Below are 25,405 nucleotides of genomic sequence, written 5' to 3' on the forward strand. Positions count from 1 at the left end.
TGTCATAGAGTGTTCTGCCTATGTTTTCCTCTAAGAGTTTGATGGTGTCTAGCCCTACATTTAGGTCTTTAATCCATTTTCAATTTATTTTTGTGTATGGTGTTAGAGAGTGTTCTAATTTCATTCTTTTACATGTAGCTGTCCACTTTTCCCAGCACCACTGAAGAGGCTGTCTTTTCTGCACTGTATATTCTTGCCTACTTTATCAAAGATAAGATGACCATATGTGCGTGGGTTTATCCCTGGGCTTTCTATTCTGTTCCATTGATCTATATTTCTGTTTTTGTGCCAGTACCATACTGTCTTGATTACTGTAGCTTTGTAGTATAGTCTGAAGTCCAGGAGCCTGATTCCTCCAGCTCCGTTTTTCTTTCTCAAGATTGCTTTGGCAATTTGGAGTCTTTTGTGCTTCTATACAAATTGTGAAATTTTTTGTTCTAGTTTTGTGAAAAATGCCAGTGGTAGTTTGATAGGGATTGCATTGAATCTGTAGATTGCTTTGGGTAGTAGAGTCATTTTCACAATGTTGATTCTTCCAGTCCAAGAACATGGTATATCTCTCCATCTATTTGTATCATCTTTAATTTCTTTCATCAGCATCTTATAATTTTCTGCATACAGGTCTTTTGTCTCCTTAGGTAGGTTTATTCCTAGATATTTTATTCTTTTTGTTGCAATGGTAAATGGGAGTGTTTTCTTAATTTCACTTTCAGATTTTTCATCATTAGTGTATAGGGATGCAAGAGATTTCTGTGCATTAATTTTTTATCCTGCTACTTTACCAAATTCGTTGATTAGCTCCAGTAGTTTTCTGGTAGCATCTTTAGGATTCTCTATGTATAGTATTATGTCATCTACAAACAGTGACAGCTTTACTTCTTCTTTTCCAATTTGGATTCCTTTTATTTCTTTTTCTTCTCTGATTGCTGTGGCTAAAACTTCCAAAACTATGTTGAAGAATAGTGGTGAGAGTGGGCAACCTTGTCTTGTTCCTGATCTTAGTGGAAATGCTTTCAGTTTTTCACCATTGAGGACGATGTTGGCTGTGGGTTTGTCATATATGGCCTTTATTGTGTTGAGGAAAGTTCCTTCTATGCCTACTTTCTAGAGGGTTTTTATCATAAATGGGTGTTGAATTTTGTCCAAAGCTTTTTCTGCATCTATTGAGATGATCATATGGTTTTTCTCCTTCAGTTTGTTAATATGGTGTATCACATTGATTGATTTGCGTATATTGAACAATCCCTGCATTCCTGGGATAAACCCCACTTGATCATAGTGTATGATCCTTTTAATGTGCTGTTGGATTCTTTTGCTAGTATTTTGTTGAGGATTTTTGCATCTATGTTCATTAGTGATATTGGCCTGTCGTTTTCTTTCTTTGTGGCATCTTTGTCTGGTTTTGGTATCAGAGTGATGGTGGCCTCGTAGAATGAGTTTGGGAGTATTCCTCCCTTTGCTATATTTTGGAAGAGTTTGAGAAGGATAGGTGTTACCTCTTCTCTAAGTGTTTTATAGAATTTGTGGCAGGCGGATTCTTAACCACTGCGCCACCAGGGAAGCCCCCTGTTCCTACCATTTTATGAATGAGAAAAAGATACTGAATCTTAAGGATGTTTGGTTACTTGCTCAAGTATTAAAGCTAATGAGCAGATCCAGGATTCAAGTCCAGGTATCCAAATCCTTATTAGCTACTGTTCTGTGTTGCCTCCCCTGGATGATGATAATAACTAAAATTTATGGAGTTATTTACCATGCACCTGGCTTAGGGTAAATATTTTATGTAAATTATCTCATTTAATTTTCACCACACCATGTGAATGTTGCTATTATTAATAGCACCATGGAGGTGCTCTTATTACTAATCCCATTTTCTAGACTAGCAAATTGAAGTTATGTAATTTATTCAAGACCATACAGCTCCTAATTAGAAGAGCTAGGATTTGACCCCAGGTCTTTTTGGTTCCAGAGTTGTTAACAGTTATGTTTCACTGAAAACCCAGGTGCAGTTGCAAGGTCATACATTTATTTGTCATGTTGATTCTTTTACATTTTTTTTTTTTATGCGGTATGCAGGCCTCTCACTGTTGTGGCCTCTCCGGTTGCGGAGCACAGGCTCCGGATGTGTGGACTCAGCGGCCATGTGGCTCACGGGCCCAGCTGCTCCGCGGCATGTGGGATCTTCCAGGACTGGGGCATGAACCTGTGTCCCCTGCATCGGCAGGCGGACTCTCAACCACTTTGCCACCAGGGAAGCCCTGATTCTTTCACTTTTATATAAGATGCACAACACTGTCTTATTTGGTCTACTGAAAATCTGTCTTGTCTGGTGACTATGGCTTCATTTTTTACCTGGTTTAGATCTCTGTCAGTATGATATGGCTTGTGAGGACAATTAGGAAATACATGTCTTTTTTTCTTTCTTATTCTCTTTCTGTACTTTTTAACAAATGATACATTCTCATGGTTCAAAATTTTAAAAAAGAACAGACCATGAAAAAATCTCCTTTCCACCCAGTCCACCAGGCATCTAATTTCCCTCCCAGAAGGAAGGACCTTTCTTACCATTTTTTTCTTTTTTAGATTTTTTTTTTTTTTCTGGTTGTGCCACTTGACTTGTGAGATCTTAGCTCCCCAACCAGGGATCAAACCCAGGCCGCTGGCAGTGGAAGCACAGAGTCCTAACCACTGGACCTCCAGGGAATTCCCTCTTACCAGTTTTTGATGTATCCTATTAAAGATGTATCTTAAAGGTATGAATTAGGATATTTACTCTATTTTTAAAAAATTGCCCTCACAGCAGTTTCTTCAGATTCCTAAAACATTTTGTTGTCCTGGAGTTTACAGAATGTAACTCCTGGGCTTTTTTTTTTTTTTTTTTGGTAAGTACATTTAAGTTCTCTTAACAAATTTGAATTAGTGGCATATAATATAGTGTTATCAACTATAGTCACCATGTTGTGCATTAGATCCTCAGATCTCCTTATTCATCTTACAGCTGAGAAGTTTGTGCCTTTTTACCAACCTGTCCCTGTTTCCCCCAGGCCTTGGCAGCTACTTTTCTACTCAGTTTCTAAGAGTTTGACCTTTTTTTTCTTTTAAAGAGATTCCACATATGAGTGATACCATGCAGAATTTTTATTTCTCTTTCCGGCTTATTTCTTATAGCATAATGCCCTCAAGGTTTATCCATGTTGTTGCAAATGGCAGGATTTTCTTTTTTCTCATGGCTAAATAATACTCCATTGTATATGTATACCACATCTTTATTCATTCATCCATTGATGAATACTTAATTTGTTTCCATATCTTGGCTATTGTGAATAATATCTGTTGCATTGAAAATGGGAGTATATGTATGTCTTCGACATCCTGTTTTCATTTCCTTTGGATATATTCCCAGAATTGGAGTTGCTGGATCATATGGTAATTCTATTTTTAATTTTTGGGGGCACCTCCATACTGTTTTCCATAATGGCTGCACCAATGTACATTCCTACCAACAGTGCACCAGTGTTCCCTTTTCTCCATATCCTCACCAACAGTTTATTTTTTTCTTCCAATTTTATTGAGATATAAACTGACATACAGCATTGAAGTTTAAGGTGTACAGCATAATGATTTTATTTACATATTTCTTGAAATGTTACCACAGTAAGTTTCATTAACATCTGTCATCATACATAGATATAAAAAAGAAAAAAAAATTTTTTACTTGTGATAAGAACTCTTTCGATTTACTCTCCTAACAACTTTCATATATGCCATACAACAGTGTCTCTTGTCTTTTTGATGATAGCCATTCTAACAGGTGTGAGGTAATACCTCCTTGTGATTTTGATTTTCCTGATGATTAGTGATGTTGAGCACCTTTTCATGTACCTGTTGATCATTTGTATGTCTTTGGGAAAATGTCTATATTCAGTTCCTCTGTCCTTTTAAAAACCAGGTTGTTTGATTTTTTTTTTCTTTGCTATTGAGTTGTAAGAGTTCTTTACATATTTTGGATATTAACCCCTTATATATAATCTACAAATATTTTTTTCCCATTGTATAGGTTGCCTTTTCATTTTGTTGTTGACTTCATTTGCTGTGCAGAAGCTTTGTAGCTCGATGTAGTCCTACTTTTTTGTCTTTGTTGCCTAGAATGAATGTGTGTTTGTGTGGTGTTTCTGATTTGCCTGATCATAAGATATCCCAGAATGATATTTATTTGTTAACTGTGTATTTTTGGTTACTGAGAGAAATAGGAAGATAAGAGTATCTTGGTACAAAGATCTCCATTCTTTAAAATGGCATTTTAGAGCCCACATACTCTTTTTTTCTTAAACATGTTACATTTTATTTTATTTATTTATTTTTTTTGGCTGCGTCAAGTCTTAGTTGTGGCACTCAGGATCTTCGTTGCAGCACGTGGGATCTTTTGTTGTGGCATGTGGGCTTCTCTCTAGTTTTGGCACGTGGGCTCCAGAGCACGTGGGCTCAGTAGTTGTGGCATGCGGGCTCTGTAGTTTGGGGCACACAGGTTCTCCATTTGAGGTGCACGGGCTCAGTAGTTGTGGTGTGTGGGCCTAGCAGTCCCATGGCATGCGGGATCCTAGTTCCCTGACCAGGGATTGAACCACGTTCCACACATTGGAAGGCAGACTCTCAACCATTGGAGCACCAGGGAAGTCTCCAGAACCAACATATTCTTAAATGTAGCTACAAAGCAGCATCTGCATATGACAGCAACTTGCTGGTATTCTCTTACTTTCACTGTTGACTTCCCTCCAGGTTTATTATTACCAGTAGCCAATGTATATATGTGCAGAAAGAGTGCTCTATGCTCATTACTTCTTTTTTTTTTTAATTTATTTTATTGACTTATAGTTGCTTCACTATGTTGTGTTAGTTTCTGGTGTGCAGCAAAGTGATTCAGTTATGCATATAGATAATAGTTTCATGCTTATTACTTCTTGACTTGAACTGGATTCATGAGAATAAGGCACGAACAAAGGATAGCCAAACATGTTATTACCCTCCTTGATCGATCCATCTTTAGAGGAATGGTGGTCTTGGTTCTGGGAATGCGATTTTGGGTAGATGTATTATCAAGGACATTTCTGGCATGTAGGGACTTGATAATGTGCACTGCCCCTACTCCAGTTGCTCATTCTTTCTTTAGTTTACTTTTGTCTGCTTAATAATCTCAGCAGTGGGGACTGCATGGGACCAGTAAAGAGAGGAGAGATGGACTGAGACGTTCATATTGCCTTTTTATTTCCTTCTTACCACATAGTGTACACATTTCCCTGGAAATAATATTTGTAAATAACGACTGCATTCCTGTACTAGCCCCTAAGCTTATTTAGTTCATAATACAGATGAATACATTCACAGTTGTATACTTTTAAAGTCTTCTTTAAATTATTGTTGTTAATTACTCAGTATTTTAACCACATTATAATTTAGATAGAATTCGTGGGGTTAGCCAGTGAAATCTGATCATTGATTATGAGAGAAAATGCATTCTGTATTCAAACAGTTCTTTCCACAAGGTATAGTTTGTGAGTGGGGAATGATTTCCTTGTTTCTTAATAACTAAACTGCTTGTGAGTTATTTTAAGGGCTGCTTTTGGGTTAGGGTTTTGTTTGATTTTGCTAGTCAATCTTTGAATTTTCTAGGTAATTCCATGACATCATAGATTTGGACTGGATGAGTGAAGTAGGTCAGGCCTCAAATAAGTCACTTTACTGGATCTTACTGAGCTGAGAGAGAGCAAATAGTGTTTGTGTTAAAATATATATAACATAATTTGCTGTTTTAACTATTTTCAAGTATACATTTAAGTGGCATTAATTACATTCACAATGTTATGGAACTATCACTACTATCTTTATCTAAAATGTCTTCATCACCCCAAACAGAAATTCTGTGCTTATTAAGTGATAATAACGCCACCCACCCCCCCCACTTCAGCCACTTTCTGTCTCTATTAATTTGCCTATTCTAAATATTTCATATATGTGAAATCATACAATATTTGTCTTTTTGTGTGTAGCTTATTTCCTTTGCATAATGTTTTCAAGACTCATCCATGTTGTATTACGTGTTACAACTTCATTTCTTTTTATGGCTGAATAATATCCCATTGTAACTATTAACTTTTAAAAGTGGTCAGTTTTATCTTAAACATCCATCTCTGTAACATTTCTCTTACATTGTTGAAGTTTTTGTGTCTTGCTAATATATTTTAATGTCTTGAAAATATAAGATATCATGAATTCAGTGAAATTTTTGTTTTTCATTCTACCCCCTTTAAATTTGGGGGCATTGAAACAGTTCTGTATATTCACCTGACCTAGTCCCAGCCTCATTTTATGGTTTTAGAGATAAGGGTGGAGCTAGAAGCCACTGGGGATTTTGGCACGGTATCATGGTCCCAAAATTTTTGCTGTCACTACTAGAACTCCCATTGGAAATCTGCTACCCCTCAGATGGAATTAAGCTATTTGAATTGGGAAATGGGAACCTTCCCTTCTAGGCACATGAACAAGTCCTTTTCCCCTGCTGCTCCTTAACCATAGTTAATATGCATACTGGTTAATCCCATGCTGCTCTCTAGATGGAATTAGATTAGTGAACTGTAGGAGAATATTTAAGTCTTTAATCACTACCATGCAGCATAAAATTGCATTAGCTTAAGCAAAAAGGTCATAGCTTTGTTAGCTAAAATTTCCAAGCTTGATCATGTTCTTCTATCCTTATGTATAATACTGAGTTTTTAAAAAATTCTGAATATATTACATTTAATCTTGTTGCATTTAGCCTAGTGTCCCTGCCTAAGATGAATTTGATTCTATATTCTGCTACCTATTTTATTAGCCATTCCTCCCATCTTTGTCATTTACACAATTAACACACACGGCTTCTATGTCATAATCCAAATCACTGGTAAAAAGTGTTTAATAGTTACGATAAAATATAAAGTCCAGGTTGGCACTTCTTTATAGCCTTTTTTTCCAAAGAAGGTATAGAATTTTTAATCAACACTCTTTGTGTTTATAATTTTCAATCAGATTTGCATGACCCTAACTATAATTATTCAGTCCACAATTTACTATATTATCTAAAATGTGTTATTATGAGACCTTGTCAGATACGTTCCTAAATAAAGTCAGCATGTTTATCTTAATTCTTATTAGTTAATTTGATCACTTTACCATTTTAAATTTCTGGAACATGATCTTTGTCGTAACATGGAAGCTAATTAACTTTTTGTAACTTCTAGGCTAGCTTTATAGTTAGGCATATGAGGAAATTGGTCTACTTCTTAAGTGATCTCTTAAAGGGAAAGGTATATTTTTTTAAAATGCACTTTTCAGCACTTATTTTATTTTATTTTCATTTTTGGCCACAACGTGCTGCTTGCAGGATCTTAGTTCCCCACCAGGGTCTTAGTTCCCCATCAAACCCAGGCCCCCTGCAGTGGAAGCTAGGAGTCTTAACCACTGGACCGCCAGGAAATACCCATAAAAATTTACTTTTCTAGAGATTTGAATTGAGTCCTTTTTGAAAATAGTAGTAGAAAAATGTGAGAATTGATATATTCAATGATTAAAGGATTGTTTCATTCACTTGAAAATAGTTATTTACTATATTATTGTAAAACAAAAGGTATGTCAAGTTGACCTTTTGCCAGTTCCTATAGACTGTTTGTTTTTCCAAAACTAAACATTCATCACATCCTTGTAGGAGAATCTGAAGCATAAGATTAATCCAAGTCTAAAATTAATTTTGCTAAGATTTCTATATAAGATTCAAAATCATTTAAGTAAAAACAAGCGATATCTGTATAAATTTGATCTAAAATGCTCTACTTAAGGAGTAAACAAATGATTATCTATTATAATTATCTTTAAAAATGTATTTTTCTAATACCATTTATATAAAAAGGAATAGTGAGTGCCGAAAAGCAGTAAACAGTCAGATAAAATCCCTGTCCCTCATGTGGCTTACATTTTTGTCAGGAGAGGCAGATAATAAGCAAAACATACAAAATGAAAAAATTGCCCATCTTTTAAAACTCTCAAATGACTGTACTTTGTATAATTTATTCTCTTCAGCTTTCCTTTAAGATAACATTAACAGAAGGGTATATGTTATTAGTTCTTTTGATCCTAAGAAGCAGAGAATCACTTAAGTTTCCTTAAATAAATGGTTGGTTATAAGGAATACAAGAAAATAGGAATCTTAGACTACTACTGTGTCTGGTTTTAACATTACAATGGGCTCACATTCAGAAGAATGAAATGGAGTTCAGGAACTTCAAAATTGTCTAGGATCCTGTGTATTTTAATCATTAATGTGTCCCATGAATCTACTCCTAATTTCTTACGGTTGATAGCATTTAATGGGGAAGATTGCTGGTAGGTTGGTCAGAATGGGACTCTAGCTGCCAACAAACGTGGATGGTGGAGTGAAATGTCTATTTTCTTTTTTATTATTTTAATTAATTAATTTGGCTGCATTGGGTCTTAGTTGTGGCACATGGGGTCTTTCATTGCGGTGCTTGGGCTCTTTGTTGCAGAGCATGGGCTTCTCTCTAGTTGTGGCACAGGCTCCAGAGCACGCTGGCTCAGTAGTTGCAGCACGTGGGCTCTCTAGTTATGGCGTACGGGCTCTAGAGCGCGCCCCCTGCATTGGAAGGCAGATTCTTAACCACTGGACCACCAGGGAGGTCCCTGAAATGTCTATTTTCTTAAGTGCGCTCAATAATTCAAAAAATATTTGCTGTCTGTAACGTATGAGGCACTAAAGGATTTATTGCAGTATTTAAGATCTACCAAAAATGTAAAGAAATAAAGCAGAATAAAAGCATTTTCTATACAGATGAAATCCTCTCTACCTTTCTCCCCACAATATTCATTTCCCCACAGAAATCATAATTGTTTTCCTAAAATTGATGTTTCAGAAAAGTGGTGTTTCCACTTTTGGTGTTTTAATCTTTGGGGTTGGAACAAGACAGGTGTTTTAAAGTGGGAAACAAAATTCAAAGCTGCTTTCTAACAATAACTTAATAGGTTAAGGCACTAATTGTCTATTTTAAAAATCTTTTCTAAACAAACAAGGAGAACATTTGTGCTGAACAATCAGGTATAATCAGGTGTTTATTATTAGTTGATAGTGATAAACAGGTTCTAAGTAGAAGTTCTCCCATGTTTGTTTGTTTATTTTTAGTATGTTTTAATTGTGGTAAAATATTTATAACATAAAATTTACCATTTTAACTATTTTTAAGTACACGTTTCAGTGGCAATAATTTCATTCACCATGTTATGTTGTGTCCAGTCATCACCACTATCTATTTCCAAAGTTTTTCATCACTCCAAATAACATAAGGTTATTTTTCAGTCATAAAAATCCTGTTGATGGAGTTGGGTGACTCTCCATGACAGCTCTTTTTGTTGGTTCAGCTTTACAGGCAGTGTCAGTTTTCCCCCCTTTTTTCTTTTTTCCCTGCACTGAAGCCAAAATGTTTATTTTCAATTTGTTACTCATTCATAAGACAATAGTGCACATTTTAGTGGGTCTTTTTCTTTTAATGAATTTTTTGTGTGTGTGGTATAGTTGATGTACATATATATATATGTTTCAGGTGTACAAAATAGTGATTCACAATTTTTAAAGGTTTTATTCCATTTATAGTTATTATAAAATATTGGCTGTATTCCCTGTATTGTACAATATATCCTTGTAGCTTATTTATTTTATACATAGTAGTTTTCATCTCTTAATCCTTTACCCCTGTCTTGCCCCTCCCCTCTTTCTCCTCCTTGCTGGTAACCACTAGTTTGTTCTCTATATCTGTGAGTCTGTTTCTTTTTTGTTGTATTCACTACGTATTTGTTTGTTTGTTTGTTTTAGATTCCACATATGATATTGTACCATATTTGTCTTTCTCTTACTTATTTCACTTAGCATAATACCCTCCAAGTCCATCCGTGTTGTTGCAGATGGCAAAATTTCGTTCTACTTTATGACCGAGTAGTATTCTGTTGTGTATATGTATGTGTACACACACGCACCCCACATCTTCTTTATGCATTCATCTGTTAATGGATACTTAGGTTGCTTCCATATCTTGGCTATTGTAAATAATGCTATGAACATTGGGGTACATGTATCTTTTTGAATTAGTGTTTTTGTTTGGCAGTGTCAAATCTTTGGCACTTAAATATCAGAAAGAGCATCTATAAATCAGTAGTGAAGTAATGGAAGTCATGCTAGGGAGAGGTCTTGTGCAATTAGGTGCATGGCCCAGAGTGGTGTCTGTCATTTCTATCCATAACCTTTTGGCCAGAAGTAGTCATACAGCCCTATTCAGCCGCAAGAAGCATGAGGAAATGTCTCCATGCCTTATGTCCCCAAAGAAAGGAGAACTACCTTTGTGAGAGCATCAGAAGTCTTTTCTACAAATATCTAGGCCTAGTATTCTCATGCTTTATGCTCTCAGATTCCCTTTTGAAGTTACTGCTTAGAATTATCTTCTTGTTATCCTACTTCCATGTTACCTTAGTTCAGTGATGTCCTCTAGAAAGGAACATAGAAACATTATTAATATTGAAACATTCAATCGATATCAAAATGTAATGATTAGTTGGAGGTGAAATGGAAAAGATTGCATGTATATGGGAGTATTAGTATAAATTCATGATGTGTTTTACTTTCCTAGATCTGTCCACTGAAAAGTTTGAGAAACAGTCACTAATACCCAGGCAATAAGCACCACTAGTATCCTGATTGTGATCTCTAAATACAACTTCCCATTTGAAAGAACAATGCTGTTTGGAAAAATGTCTGATTCTAGGTCTGGGTCAGGGAATTTATAAAATGAGCTTAGACCATCTTGTCATACCAGAAAGTAAGGAAGGTGTAAGACACTACTTAGAGTCATATAGAAGGGATTCAGGAGCCAATTCGAAGAGTCTCTCTCTACAAAGGGATGGGCAAAAATGGGGAAATTGATCATCACTAAGGATAATTGTAAGGAGATTGAAACATATCAAATATATATTTTATTTATTTATTTATTTATTTATTTATTTATTTTTTGCGGTACGCAGGCCTCTCACTGTTGTGGCCTCTCCCGTTGCGGAGCACAGGCTCCAGACACGCAGGCTCAGTGGCCATGGCTCATGGGACCAGCTGCTCCACGGCACGTGGGATCTTCCCTGACCGGGGCACGAACCCGTGTCTCCTGCATCGGCAGGTGGACTCTCAACCACTGCGCCACCAGGGAAGCCCCTCTATCTTTAACTTTTGATTTTATTTTCTCTTTGTTACTGTACCACAGAGAAGATCTCTCTCCATACTCTTCCCTCTCCTTCGGCAGTAGACTGCTGTTATTTATTCCTCAATGTTTGCTAGCACAGTGGCGGAGGTGGGTGAGGGGTACCAGGGGCCGGCGGACATTCTCTGTTGTCCTATTTCTGTCTCAGTTCTAGGGGGTCATTATGTCTCTGGATCTTGGAGGGCAAGACTTTCTCAGTGATTCTGCCTTTCCCCCAATGGTAGGGGATTTTTAAAGGTCTGGGGCTTTAAAAATCAGGGATAGAGGGGGTTTTCTGTTACCTTCCTCTGGTTATGCAGGGGCTAACTAAAAATAGTTATTCTATGAAGTATACTTCTTATGTTCTTTTTATGTTTTATATATTCTGATTTGAGGCCATCTCCCTATGGTAGTTTTTGCTCTCAGTGGCACTAAACACACAGTTTTTGGCATCAGCTGTCAGAGTATTATTAAATATATTTATAAATATCATTTAATGAATATGTATTTTCATATGTTGACCATTTAAGTTTTATTCCTTGAATTATCTTTAATCGTGTATTTCAATGACAAATTCTGCATGGCAGATACTAGGTCGGGTTTTTTTCCTTTTTCTTTTTTAAACAACACAGCACTTGCCGATGCCAAATGTGTGGAGTTTTTTACCCACATCAATCAGTTCTCCAACTCTCTGAACACCAACTGGGTGTCCTACAATTTAATTCAGTTCTGATACTAACTATCCAGAGTTAGTGCAGACCCCACAGGTCTGCCCCCCACTTCAGAAGTTGCCAGTCACAGGTCCCCGACGTCCTGTACTTCTGACCAATCAGCTATAAGTCGAGGGTTCCCATGTTCCCCTTCTGGGATTCAGTAATTTGCTAGAATGGCCCACAGAACTCAGGAAGGCACTTTATTTAATGTCACCAGTTTATTATAAAGGATATAACTCAGGAACAGCCAAATGCAAAAAGATGCATGGGATGGCGGGGGGCAGTTAGGAGGGCGATGGTGCACAGTACTTTCTTGTCCTTTCTGGATGTTCCAACCTTCTTGCACCTTGATGTGTTCACCAATAAACCCGTAGTTTAGGGGTTCTTATAGAAGTTCCATTACATAGGCATGAATGATTAAGTCACTTGCCATTGGTGATTAGCTCAATCTTCAGCTCCTCTCCCTTTCCCTGACTTTGGGAAGTGGGGCTGAAAGTTCTAATCCTCTAATCACATCATTAGTTCCTCTGACTACCAGCTCCCATTGTGAGGCTTTGTAAGGACTCACCAAGAGTCACCTTATTAGCATAAATTCAGGTATGGTTTAAAGGGGGTATTATCAATAACAAAAGATGCTCCTTTCACCTGTATCACTCTGGGAATTCCAAAGATTTTAGAAGCTCTTGTGTCAGGAACCTGGAGGAAGACCAAACATATGTTTGTTGTATCACACTATCACACTAGGCACTCAACACAGAATTGTTGAATAAATGAATTTATGTGATTGCTGTTACTGTCCCTTTCTTATGAATAGCTTTTCTTCTTTATTTCTGATTACCATAATACTCAATTCTAAGAGTATAAAAATGTCTTTCTGTATTTTCTTCTTTTTTTTACTTAAAATCTAAATATATTTGACATATAACTTTGTATAAATTTAAGGTGTACAACATGTTAATTAGGTACATTTATATACTGCAGTATAATTGCCACTGTATTTCTGAACATTCACTTAGAGAATGTTGATCTTTCAAATCAAAATTATGTATATATGTTTAACAGAGGTTGAAGGAAGTTGTCTAATTGCATGAAATCCTTATCACATTATTGGGACTATTGAAGGGGAGGAACTTATCTTTTTGGACCTTGATGAGGACTCCCAAGAAAAAGAAAATTCAGTGTGTGAGCCAGTGATATATGTCCTTTAGGATAAGTATAGTATATTCTTGGCTGAGTGCCATAACAAGGTGTAAGGGAGGAAGAAGAGGGAGAAACAACATCATTGCACTAAAATTTACCAGGACCTTGTTTGGAGATGGAGATAAGATTTATTAAAGGTGATGTCAGCCTCACATTCCTCGACAACTGAAATGTCTATAGTTGACTGTATCATTCATTTTCTCCTAGGTGATTTATTGTTCTTTTGGTGGAACATCCAAAGGCCTGCACTTCAATAACTTAATAGTTGGACTTGTCCTTCTTACAAGAGGCAGAGATGAAGAGAAAGCAAAATGTGAGTACTTTTATTATCTCAAAATGTTAAAATACTACATCTGTGTACAGAATAATCTACTGCAAAATTTTGATGACAGTCAAAGGATTTGAAGTGATGTTTCTCCAAAGGAGATATACAAGTAGCCAGTAAGCACTTGAAAAAATGTTAAACATAAGTAGTTATTTGGGAAGTGTAAATTCAAATTACAATTAGATACCACGTAAGTGTAAGATAGATAATGAAGCCACTTTGGAAAACTGGCAGTTTCTCAAACTGTTAATCACTGAGTTTTCATATGATCCCACAATTTCATTCCTAGGTATATACCCAAGAAAACTAAAAACATATATTCATTAAAAAAAAAAAAGTTCCTAACAGCACTGTTCATAATGGTTACAAAATGGTAACAACCCTAATGCCCATCAACTGATGCATTCAGCATAAACAAAACGTGATATAACCAACAATAGAATATTACTCAACAATAAGAAGGAATAAAGTACTGCGTAGGAGCGGGAAAAATTTCCCTAATTAAGTTGATATAAGACAGATTAACAGGAGAAAACCAAACAAATTTTGTATGTACGTACAGGAGCCCCATAAAAATATGAAACCCAAAGGGCAGCCAGGTAATTGAGGCTTATATAACATTCTGAGCTAAGGAAAGGGATAGGGATCTGAGGGTACAAGAGGAAGGGAGTCCATTCACAGGAAGGCAGAGATGTTTGGAGAACAAAGGTTGCCCTGTTATACTAGTTTCTTAGGTAAAAAAGTATCTCTGATAACAACTCTCTTTCCGGTATAGGCCTTTTTTCCAATGTAAATTTAGGCTGTTGATGGGGAGGTAATGAGCATTTCTGAATCTGCTGGGTTTTGATTGCCTTTAAGCTCAAAATAATTGTCAAGCCAAAGTGACGTATTTGGGGGCAACAAATTCTGCTCTCCTCCAACAGATACATGCTACCACATAGATGAACCTGAAAACGTTATGCTAAGTGATAAATGCCAGTCAAAATAGAACACACATTATGTGGTTCCAATCATATGACATGTCCAGATTAGGCAAATTTATAGAGACAGAATATAGATTAGTGGTTGCCAGAGGCTAAGGGGAAAGGGAAATGGAGAGCTTACTGCCAATGAGTATGGGGGTTTCTTTTGGGTGAAAATGTTCTGTAATTAGATAGTGGTGATGATTGCACACCTGTGTAAATATATTAAAAAACACTGAATTGCACACTTTAAAAGAGTGAATTTTATGGAACGTGCCTTATATCTTAGTAAAGCTGATTTTTAAAAGGTAATTCTGAATACATAGATTTAGCAATCTATTCTTGCCTTACTTCACAAATACAACCAGAAGTTCACTTGATAATACTTTATACAAATTCTTGGTAAAAGGTTTAATTATTTATCATGGTTTTACTTTTAACTTCAGAGATGAATTTTATTAGGTGAATTACGTAAGCCCAGAAGAGGATGGCACCTTTAAGTTCTACTAAGCAGGGAAATTTTATGTTACAATGAGACGGCATCATTTACCCTCTAAATATGAAAGGGAAGACAACCTTAGTTGATCATTCATTGTCCATCTGTGTTTCCTAGGATATGCATTTATTTACTTAATTTTTAATTCATTCGATTACTTATAATGTCTTATGTTTCCTCATTCTTTTCTTTGAGCTCCCCCAAGGCAAATCTGCTCTTAACAAGAATATTAGTAAACAATGTAAATTTTATTGAAAATTTTCCAGGGGAGATGAGAGGGAAATGTCAGATGACAGTTAAAATTTAAGTGACAGCATGGGAGGACTCAGCTAGAATTGCTCTATCTCTGACACTCTGACCCCCATGTCTGGCACATCGTAGGAATTCAGTAGTATAATTTGACTATTATCATAATTAATGATTCTCAGAGCAAAACATGGGAGAAAGACCAAGAGCAAAAAAGCTAGCTTGACCAATTACTATATGTATGACTCTGGGCCTCTTCCTTGAACTTCTGAGCCCCTGTTTTTCATCAATACAAGGATGAAAGCGACATCCACCAAAATCTTTCATTGTAAAACTCAGAAGAAAAAATGTATGTAAAGCACCTGGCAAGTATCAAGAACTAGCGGGCAATCAATAAATTGTTAACTTTTTCTCAAAGTGATTGTTTATATACACACATATGTACCTACAGTTAAACGTGTGAAAAACATTGAGGCCAAAATAAACTTTCAAAGAAGAAAAAAAAAAGAAGAAAATTTTCCAGGGGGAGTTTAGGAAGGTGTTTATATTAAAGAGTATGACGTTTTGCTCTAAAAATCCCTAGAATTTTACCCTTGCCCACTGGATGCTGGTCTTTCTCTCTTCTTTCTTCCTTTTCTAAGCTGCCCTCTTACTTCTAAATCTCTCAGAATCTTCTTTCTCATTTCTGAATTTAGACTGTTGTTCTTCAGCTGTTTCCTTTTTTACAGTTTTGCTGAGGTATAATTGATATACAATAAAATGTACATATTTAAAGAGTGTACATTTTGATGTTTTCAGACATGTATATATCCACATTATCACAATCAAGATAATGAACATATCCCTAAACCCAATTTTATGTATTGGAATTTAACTGAGATCCTGATTTTTTCAAATTAACATCCCTCTACCAACAAACACATACTCTGGCTCCAGGCAGCCAATAAATAAAAATAACCAATTTGAGGGTCATAAACACATATATTTAAAATTTTAAATCATTTTTATTATACAATTGTATTAGTTTCCTAGGGCAGCTGTAGCAAAGTACCACAAACTGCGTGGCTCAAAACAACAGAAATTTATTATCTCACAGTCTGGAGGCTAGAAGTCCAAAATTAAGATGTTAGCAGGGCCTTACTCCCTCTGAAATCTACAGGAAGGAATCCTTCTTTTTACCTAACTTCTGGTGGTAGCCCTCAATCCTTGGTATTCCTTGGCTTGCAGTTGCATCACTCCAATCTCTTTCCATCTCATCATGTGGCTTTCTTCCCACTGTTTCTGTCTTGTCTTCTTATAATTAATCATATTGGGTTAAGACCCACCCTAATGACCTCATCTTAACTTGATTATATCTGCAGAGACCCTGTTTCAAATAAGGTCACAATCATGGGTACTGAGGTTAAGACTTCAACATCTTTTGGAGCGGGGGAATATAATTTAACCCATAACAGATGGTCAGAGGCTTCTAGCAAATATTCCCCTTAAGAGAATCAGCCATGACATGTGGGAGGGCAGTTCAACTCATAACAGTAATATTTCAAACATACATGTAGTATGTACTTCCACCCAGCTTTATTATTTCTTACCATTGTGGCATATTTGTCCCAGAACTTGTTTTTTAAGAAATAAAAGATTATAGCCAAGGTGAGACTCTTTCTCAGTATCCCTCCATATTCCCATCCACATTCTTCCCTTGACAGAAGTAACCACTCTCATGAAATTGGTGATCTTTCATTCCTCATGCAGGTCTTTATACATTTATGACATTTGTATGTATCCTTAAACATATCTTCAACTGTTTTACAGGTTTAAAACTTTTAAAATAGATAGTATACTATACAGGTTTTGCAATTTGCTTTTTCCCCTGAATATTATTGATATTTACCCATGTGGAAACACTTAGTTCCTTTATTCTAACTGCTATATAGTATTTCATTGTGTGTGTGTGTCTCAGGTTACCTATTTTTTTTGTTGATGGACATTTATCTTTTCTTTCCTAAATTTTGCTATTACAAAGAATACTTCAGTGTATGTTGTACCTTATGCATGTATGTATGAGAGTTTCTCACAAGTGGAGGTAGAGTTGCCTAGAAATTGAATTTCTAGCATAAATATTCATCTTTACTAGATTTTGGCAAGGTGTTCTCTGAAGTGTTACAGTAATGTATACTCATTAACAGTATATAAGAGTTCCTGTTTATCCCAGTTTATTGCTAACACTTGGTATTGTCACACCCAAACATTTTTGCAAATTTGGTATTTGAAAAGATACCACATTCCTGTTTTAATTAGCATTGTTTTTTTAAGGAATAAATTAAATTATATATTTATAAAGTGCTTGGCACTAGTAATCACTCAATAATTGTTACCTATCTCTTCCCTCCCTACTTCCACCAGAGTACGTTTAATCTATGATAAAATTACTTTATTCTTTCTTTCTCCTAGACATTTTTAGTCTTTTTGCAAGTGAATCCGGGAGCTATGTTATACGGGAAGAAATGGAAAGAATGCTCCATGTGGTGGATGGTAAAGTCCCAGACACACTCAGGAAGTGTTTCTCAGAGGTATATTTAAAGATTTACATTTCATCCCTCCCTGTGGACAAAGTATTAACTCTTAGTTGTATAATGAATTTAGCTGTGATGAATAGATGTTTATGTGTAGCATATTCTTGACATTTTTCTATTTAATGTTTGATGCTTTAACGATTTGTGTGCTATGCTCGAAGGTGCATGACACTACTGCTGTGTTTGTGAATCTGAAAATTCCCAATTCCCAATAAAGGCAACTGTCTATACTTAATGGTATAATGAAACATACTCCTCCACTGTCACACCAGCACACATACAGACACACACACAGGTGATCCTGCAGAAACAGCATTGCTTAGGTTGTGGTGCTCATTGCTTTTCATCATGAGCATGTAGATATATCACTCACTGGCCTTGAGCCATAGGTGACCTCTATGATCCATCAATGCCTATTTTATCATTTATTTTACTTAATTGATTTGCATAGTAAAATATTTGGGTTTTAAAAATTTGTCATTTTCCTGTTTTCATAAATAATATATTTTCATTGTAAAAAAACTTTAACAACAGAAAATGTGTAACTTTAACAGAGAAAATTCTTTTATTTCTTTTCAGAGGTCTGCTAATATGGGAAAAGTCCCAAGAGATGGCAGAGTAAAGTCCTTTTACAAGTTTCTGATTCTTTCCTGCAGCACTCAGTGCTGTATGATTTCTTATGGGTGACTATTTGACCCACTTCCATTTCACTTTCACTGCTCTTGGTTTTATTCAGAGAGTTTTAATTCAATTTAGTTTAGTCACCTTCCTAACTATATAAGCATTGATTGTTAATACCCCAGCCATATGTGGTTCTTTTTTTTTTAATATAAATTTATTTTATTTATTCATTTATTCTGGCTGTGTTGGATCTTCGTTGCTGTGCGCGCGCTTTCTCTAGTTGCAGCGAGCGGGGGGCTACTCTTCCGTGCAGTGCGTGGGCTTCTCATTGTGGTGGCTTCTCTCATTGTGGAGCACAGGCTCTAGGCACACGGGCTTCAGTAGTTGCGGCATGCAGGCTCAGTAGTTGTGGCTCACAGGCTCTAGAGCACAGGCTCAGTAGTTGTGGCTCACGGGCTTAGTTGCTCTGCAGCATGTGGGATCTTCCCGGACCAGGGATCGAACCCATGTCCCCTGCATTGGCAGACGGATTCTCAACCACTGCGCCACCAGGGGAGCCCATGTGTGTGGTTCTTATATCTCTTTGGACTCTCTGGCTTTACCTTTAGCTTTTCATCACTCTGGCTTTAAGTTTCCTCTGTGTTGATAGCACCTGGAGATTTCCCTTTCTTGCTTTTGAGCTTGGCTAAGCAGTTTTTGGTAGTAGTTATGATGTTACATTTTACTAAACATTTCTGTGTGTTTGGTGCAGAAGGATTGTCCTCCTGCATTTTTGGTTCTTACTTATTGACTGGAAGTTGCTGTGATGGTATTTCAGTACCTCAAGACAAACTAGATCATTTTTTTTTCCCCTAATAAAATTTGCTGACCAGAAAAAAAAACTGATCTCATCTTTACAGGCCTGATTACTTGAATTTTTCACAGAGATGTTAAGTGCTTGCTCATTTCTGGGGAGAATTTTATATATATATATATATATATATATATTTTTTTTTTTTTTTTTAATATTTTATTTGTTTATTTTGCCATGTTGGGTCTTAGTTGCGGCATGCGGGATCTTTTGTTGAGGCATGTGGGCTTCTCTCTAGTTGTGGTGTGAGGGTTTTCTCTCTCTAGTTGTGGCACGCAGGCTCCAGGGCACGTGGGCTCTGTAGTTTGTGGCACACGGCCTCTAGATGAGACGCGCAGCCTTAGTTGCCCCGTGGCATGTGGGGTCTTAGTTCCCTGACCAAGGATTGAACGGGTATCCCCTGCATTGGAAGGTGGATTCTTTACCACTGGATACCAGGGAAGTTCCTATTTTTTTTCATTTTAATAAGGTTTATGCAGACATTACCATTTTATAGATGGGGATTAAATGTGGTTCGCCACCCAGTTCTCTTATAATTTAGGCACAATAGCAGGTACATATATTAGATAATAATTAGTGCTATAGGGAAAAATAAAGTAGACTACAGGGCATAGGTGGTGATGGAGAGGAGGTAGCCAAGTGTAGGTATTTTGTATAGTATAGTTAGGAGAGGCTTATCAGAGAAAGTGACATTTGAACAAAGAATTTTAAGGAAGTGAGAGAGAAAACCCACGCGGATATCTAAGGAAAGCATTTTTCATGAAGAGAATATAGCAAAAGCCCTCAGGGGAAGTATGCTTGACTTGTTCAAGGAACAAGAAGAGGTCAATTTAGCTGGAATGGAATGAGCAAGGGAATAGTAGGAAATGAAGCTACAGAGGTTGGGGGACGGGGTGGGATGGGGTAGGGAGATTACACATGGCCCTGTAGGACAGTGTGAGTTCTTCAGCTTTCACCCTGAGTGAGACAGAAATCTTTAGAGGTATTTGAGCAGGAAAATATATGAGTTTTTGTTGCTGTTGTTTAATTACTTTTTTTTTTTTTTTTTGGCTGCGTTAGGTCTTCGTTGCTGTGCGCGGGCTTTCTCTAGTTGCAGCTAGCAAAGGCTACTCTTTGTCGCGATGCATGGGCTTCTGATTGTGGTGGCTTCTCTTGTTGTGGAGCACAGGCTCTAGGGCGCACAGGCTTCAGTAGTTGTGGCTCGCGGACTCTAGAACACAGGCTCAGTAGTTGTGAAACATGCACTTAGTTGCTCTGCAGCATGTGGAATCTTCCTGGACCAGGGCTCGAACCCGTGTCCCCTGCATTGGCAGGTGGATTCTTAACCACTGCACCACCAGGGAAGTCCTGATTACATTTTAAACGTCATCATTTTGGCTGTTATGTAGAAAGTACACTGAACAGAGTCTGATTAAGGTATCTGAATAATCCAGGGAAGAGGTCATGGTGTAACAGTGAGGTGATGAGACTTTTCAGATTCTGCATTTATTTTGAAGGTGGAGTTGACGGGACCATTTCTTGTATTGATGATGGGCTGTGAGTGAAAGAGAAAAGGATGATTAAGGTGTTTCGCTTGATTTAGTAAATGAATGGAGTTGCCATTAACTGAGCTGGCTAACGCTATAGAAGAGGGAAGTTGGAGGTTTCAAAAGCAAGAGAAGTTTAAGACATAATTAGAGAATCATATTAGACATTCGGGTGGAGTGGTAACTGTGCTTTTTGACATATAAGTTGGAGTTCAGAGGAAAGGATTTGTTGGCTTATAGATGTGGATGAGGTCATCTAGGAGTGAATTAAGATAGAAAATGGATTGGAAGACTGAGTCCTGTACTCTGACGTATGGCGAGATGATGAAGAATCAAAACAGGAGCCTAAGGAATAGCTTGTGAGGAGGAACGAAAGAGAATGGTGTCCTAGAAGCCAAGAGATAAAAATGTTTCAAGAGGAAGGAGTATTTAACTACATCAAATAAGCTGAAAGATCAAGTGAGTTGTCCTTTGATCACTGAGAAGTGATCATTAGATTTGACAACGTGAAGTGTAGGTGATTGGTGTAGGTCCTGTGGAGTTAAAAAATCACTGGAGTCAGGATACTAGAAGGAGTGTGCTCATAAGAGGAAATTGTGACAGGGAAAGTGGAATGCTTAAAATTGCATTTATTGGAAAGGGAATGGATTTATAATAAAAATATCAATATAAGACTATGGTAATAAATGGTTGGGTTAGTCTTGTATGAAGGACAAGGCCTATGGAAGAGGGAGGATCAAAGAAATGAGAGGCCTAGGTTTTGGGATACTCGTGTATAGCTGTTTAAATCATTAGGTACTCAAGGTTGATTTTAAAAGAACAAAAAAACAAGACTGTAAATGGGCTAATTTTACCTAATTCAACTATTTGATGTATTTATCTGCTGTAATTTCTGAGTAATGTGTGTGATGTGATCCAGACCCTTGCTTTTCAAGTTACCATGTTTCAGTAACTTGAAATGAAGGAAATCCATATAGGACTTATATTGTTTTTTTCTTACTGAATTTTTTTGGTTGTTGATTCTCAAGGTGGAAATTCGTATTTTACATTGTTCTTCAAAGATGTATCAGTTTCAGAAGTTTGTTTATTTTTATTTTTTTTTTGCGGTACGCGGACCTCTCACTGTTGTGGCCTCTCCCGTTGCGGAGCACAGGCTCCGGATGCGCAGGCTCAGCGGCCACGGCTCACGGGCCTAGCCGCTCCGCAGCATGTGGGATCTTCCCGGACCGGGGCACGAACCCGTGTCCCCTGCATCGGCAGGCGGACTCTCAAACACTGCGCCACCAGGGAAGCCCAAGTCTGTTTATTTTTAGTTGCCTTTTATAGTACTGGAAAATTTTTTTTCTAGACTGCTATTATGACAGTTTATAAAAGGAGACTTCCCCTTTACTTCCCTTATTTAGAGCCATGATTCAAAAACATAAAAAGTCAGGTTTGGCAGATGGAATTTTGGTGCTACCAGTTATATGGAGTGATCCCAATGGGCAAGTGGATTTCAGAGATTGCTTTATATTTCACTAAGTCGGCCAGGCAGCGAAGTGTATAGTTTAGGCACAGAGACTTTGGAGCCTTGACTACCTGGGTTCAATCCTATCTCTGCCACAGTATAACCTTGAATGCATAACTTTTTGGAGCCTCAGTTTTCTCGTGTGTAAAATGGGGATAATAGTATCTCCTATAGAGGGTTGCTTGAGGATTAAATGAATATAAAAATATTTAGAATGGTGCTTAGGGCATTGTAAATACTCAATAAATATTACCTATATGTGAAGGTGGTAGAATAATAGGCAGCTTCTTTCTTTCTTAATGGTACATGAAGGTGCATCTTATAACATCATCTTAGTTTCACTGAAACCATTGAAACTACCACGTTCAACTGAATCTAAGATGCCATCGATTAATAACGTGCGCCTTTATGTATTATAAAGAACAAAAAACCTGCGAGTTACAATTGAAGGGTATTATTGATTTTAAGACTTTTCCCAATGTCAGAGATGTTAACTTGTAAAAATTAGTAGACTACAGGGCATAGGTGGTGCCCTTGCATCAGCTTGTAGGGTTTATACTGCAAACCCTCTTTCTAGACTAAATGTAGGGTAGAGAAAGAATATGGCTATGATTCTCTAAACATGTTGGCAATGTCCTCACATCCCTGCAGCAAGTCTGAATGCCATATTCTTCCATGTAGAAAAACAAGACTTCCAATGTTGTCTTGATCGCTTGGATTGCACTGTTAAGTGTTCTGAAACCATGAGGCTTAAGCATGTTGCTATACTTAATAGGATGCTACTAACAATATAGAAATTATTTCTACCATAACTCTTTTAGGTTCTAAGTTAATCCCTTAATATCTCCATCAGGATTAGAGCTGCTAGGCTCCTGAGTGTCATTAGAGCTGCTAGGCTCCTGAGTGTCATTCTTCATTGTATTTCTATGTGGGTTGCTTCTGCCTTTTTTCTCATAGAAACATCTGGCCCTCCCTCTACCTGGGTCCTCTTGTCTTCCAGTCAAAGAGATTGACTTACACAGCCATATGATGTTCTTTCTCAGCCTGGATACTTTTTTTCTCCAGAGATTTAGGAAGACAAATACTTGGAAAGAAAACAAAGAAATAGAAATCTCCTTGCTTCTTTTTGTATTCTAGTTGACTTGTGAATACATGTTTTCAGTGATGTCTTTTGGAGGAGGACTCCTGGATAGATTTTAATTCGCCAATGAAATTTAAAAGAATATTTAAATTCCATACATATTTAATTAAAATATGCTAATTCTGACCAATTGAAGTACTGAAGAAGAGGGATGAAGCAAGTGAAAAGTTGATTTTATTAAATATTGAAAGAAATTCAGTTTACTGATTTCAGGATATACCTTAGCAAATAAAATGTGACTTATTAGTAGAAATGCACTGCTTTAATGAATTGATGAAATAATTTGCAATTAGCATATAGATTTTATGCAAATGAAAGTTCTGAAGTACAATTATATTTGAAAAATTTTATTTCCAGGTATATAGCCTATAGTGATATTTAGATAATTCTTCCTTTATAGATAGTAGAAGGGTAAATGTCAATTAAATGCAAATTTCAAGTTGTATAAGTTCCAAGTAGGTACCTTAAAATTTGACTAAACCTATGTTTTCTTGTTTTAATTTTAGGGCGAAAAGGTAAACTATGAAAAGTTTAGAAATTGGCTTCTTCTAAACAAAGATGCTTTTACCTTCTCTCGTTGGCTACTGTCTGGAGGTGTATATGTGACCCTCACTGATGATAGTGATACTCCCACTTTCTACCAAACTCTGGCTGGAGTCACACATTGTAAGTAATGGCATTTCATTGTGTTCTGTTCACTTTTTAATACAATTGCCTGGTAATACGAGAAAATGAGAATTTGCCTTTTATCAGTGGGTTTTTTCTTCCAAAGTATAGTAAAATGGAATACTGGAGGCTTGAGTACATAGCTGAAAAGGAAAACTCTCTTTTTTGTCTACTCACTGAATACTTTTGTACTCCAAATGTGTGGGGTATTTTTTTTTTCCCCACACCAAGCAATTCTCCAGTGCTCTATGGATACCAACTGGGTGTCCTGCATCTCAGTTCAGTCTGACACTGTCTACCTGGGGTTAGCACAGACCCCACAGTTTTAGGGCTCAGTCTCGAAAGACTGACCCTCTGCTCCCCACTTCAGACGCCAAGTCCAGATTGTGACCTGTGCTTCTGACCAACCACCTATAAATGAGACTTCCCATGACCCCCTCCTTGGGTTTGGTAATTTACTAGAACAGTTCACAGAACTTCAGGAAACAGTTACATTTACTGATTCATTATATAATAAAGGATATGTTGAAGGATACAGATGAACAGATACATAGGGCAGGATCTGGAAGGGCCCCAAACACAGGAACTTCTGTCCCTGTGGAGCTGTGATGCCCCAATTCTTCTGGCATGTAGATGTGTTTACCAGTCTAGAAGCCCTCCAGACCCTGTGCTTTGGGGATTTTTGTGCAGGCTTATTACATAAGTATGCCTGATTATTAACTACATTCTAGTTCATCTTCCCTCTCCAGAGAATGGGAATGGGGCTGAAAGTTCCGAGTTTCTAATTATGGCTTGGTCTTTCTAGTGACCAGACCCTTTCTAAGAGCTTACCAAAAGTCATCTCAGACATTAAAACAAAAGATTCCTATCACCCAGAAAATTGCGAGGAATTTAGGAGCTCTGTGTCAGAGATTCCTATCACTCAGGAAATTACAGGAATTTGGTCAAAGACCAAATATTAGCAGGAACCAGGGTCAATATTACTATTTCACAATAGCCCTCTACTAATTGTCCTTAACCAAGCTGTATTAGTTTCCTAGAGCAGCTGTAACAAATTACTACAATCTGTAAACTGAAAAAACAGAAATCTATTCTCTCACAGTTCTGGAAGCTGAAATCAAAGTGTTAACAGAGCCTTGTTCCTCCTGAAGGCCCTAGGGAAGAATCTTTCCTTGTCTCTCCCAGCTTCTGGTGACCCCAGGCTTTGCTTGGCCTGTAGCAGCCTCCGTCTTCCCATGGCCTTCTCTCTGTGTGTGTCTATGTCCTC

The 25,405-nt window shown here is 37.1% G+C and overlaps 1 protein-coding gene across 2 annotated transcripts in view; it reads left to right on the forward strand.

Moving 5' to 3' along the window:
- Nucleotides 1-25,405, forward strand: part of USP32 (ubiquitin specific peptidase 32) — a 198,299-nt gene that overhangs the window by 86,678 nt on the left and 86,216 nt on the right. For both annotated transcript variants that reach the window (XM_027087307.1, XM_027087306.1), the window contains exons 3-5: nt 13,436-13,541; nt 17,706-17,824; nt 23,979-24,138. In XM_027087307.1, the coding sequence (XP_026943108.1) occupies nt 13,436-13,541; nt 17,706-17,824; nt 23,979-24,138 (385 nt within the window). The remainder of the gene's footprint in view (nt 1-13,435; nt 13,542-17,705; nt 17,825-23,978; nt 24,139-25,405) is intronic.

This window comes from Aethalodelphis obliquidens, unplaced genomic scaffold, assembly GCF_003676395.1.
Source record: "Aethalodelphis obliquidens isolate GAN/ISIS:26980383/991018 unplaced genomic scaffold, ASM367639v1 scaffold58, whole genome shotgun sequence".
Classification (NCBI taxonomy): Eukaryota; Metazoa; Chordata; class Mammalia; order Artiodactyla; family Delphinidae; genus Aethalodelphis; species Aethalodelphis obliquidens.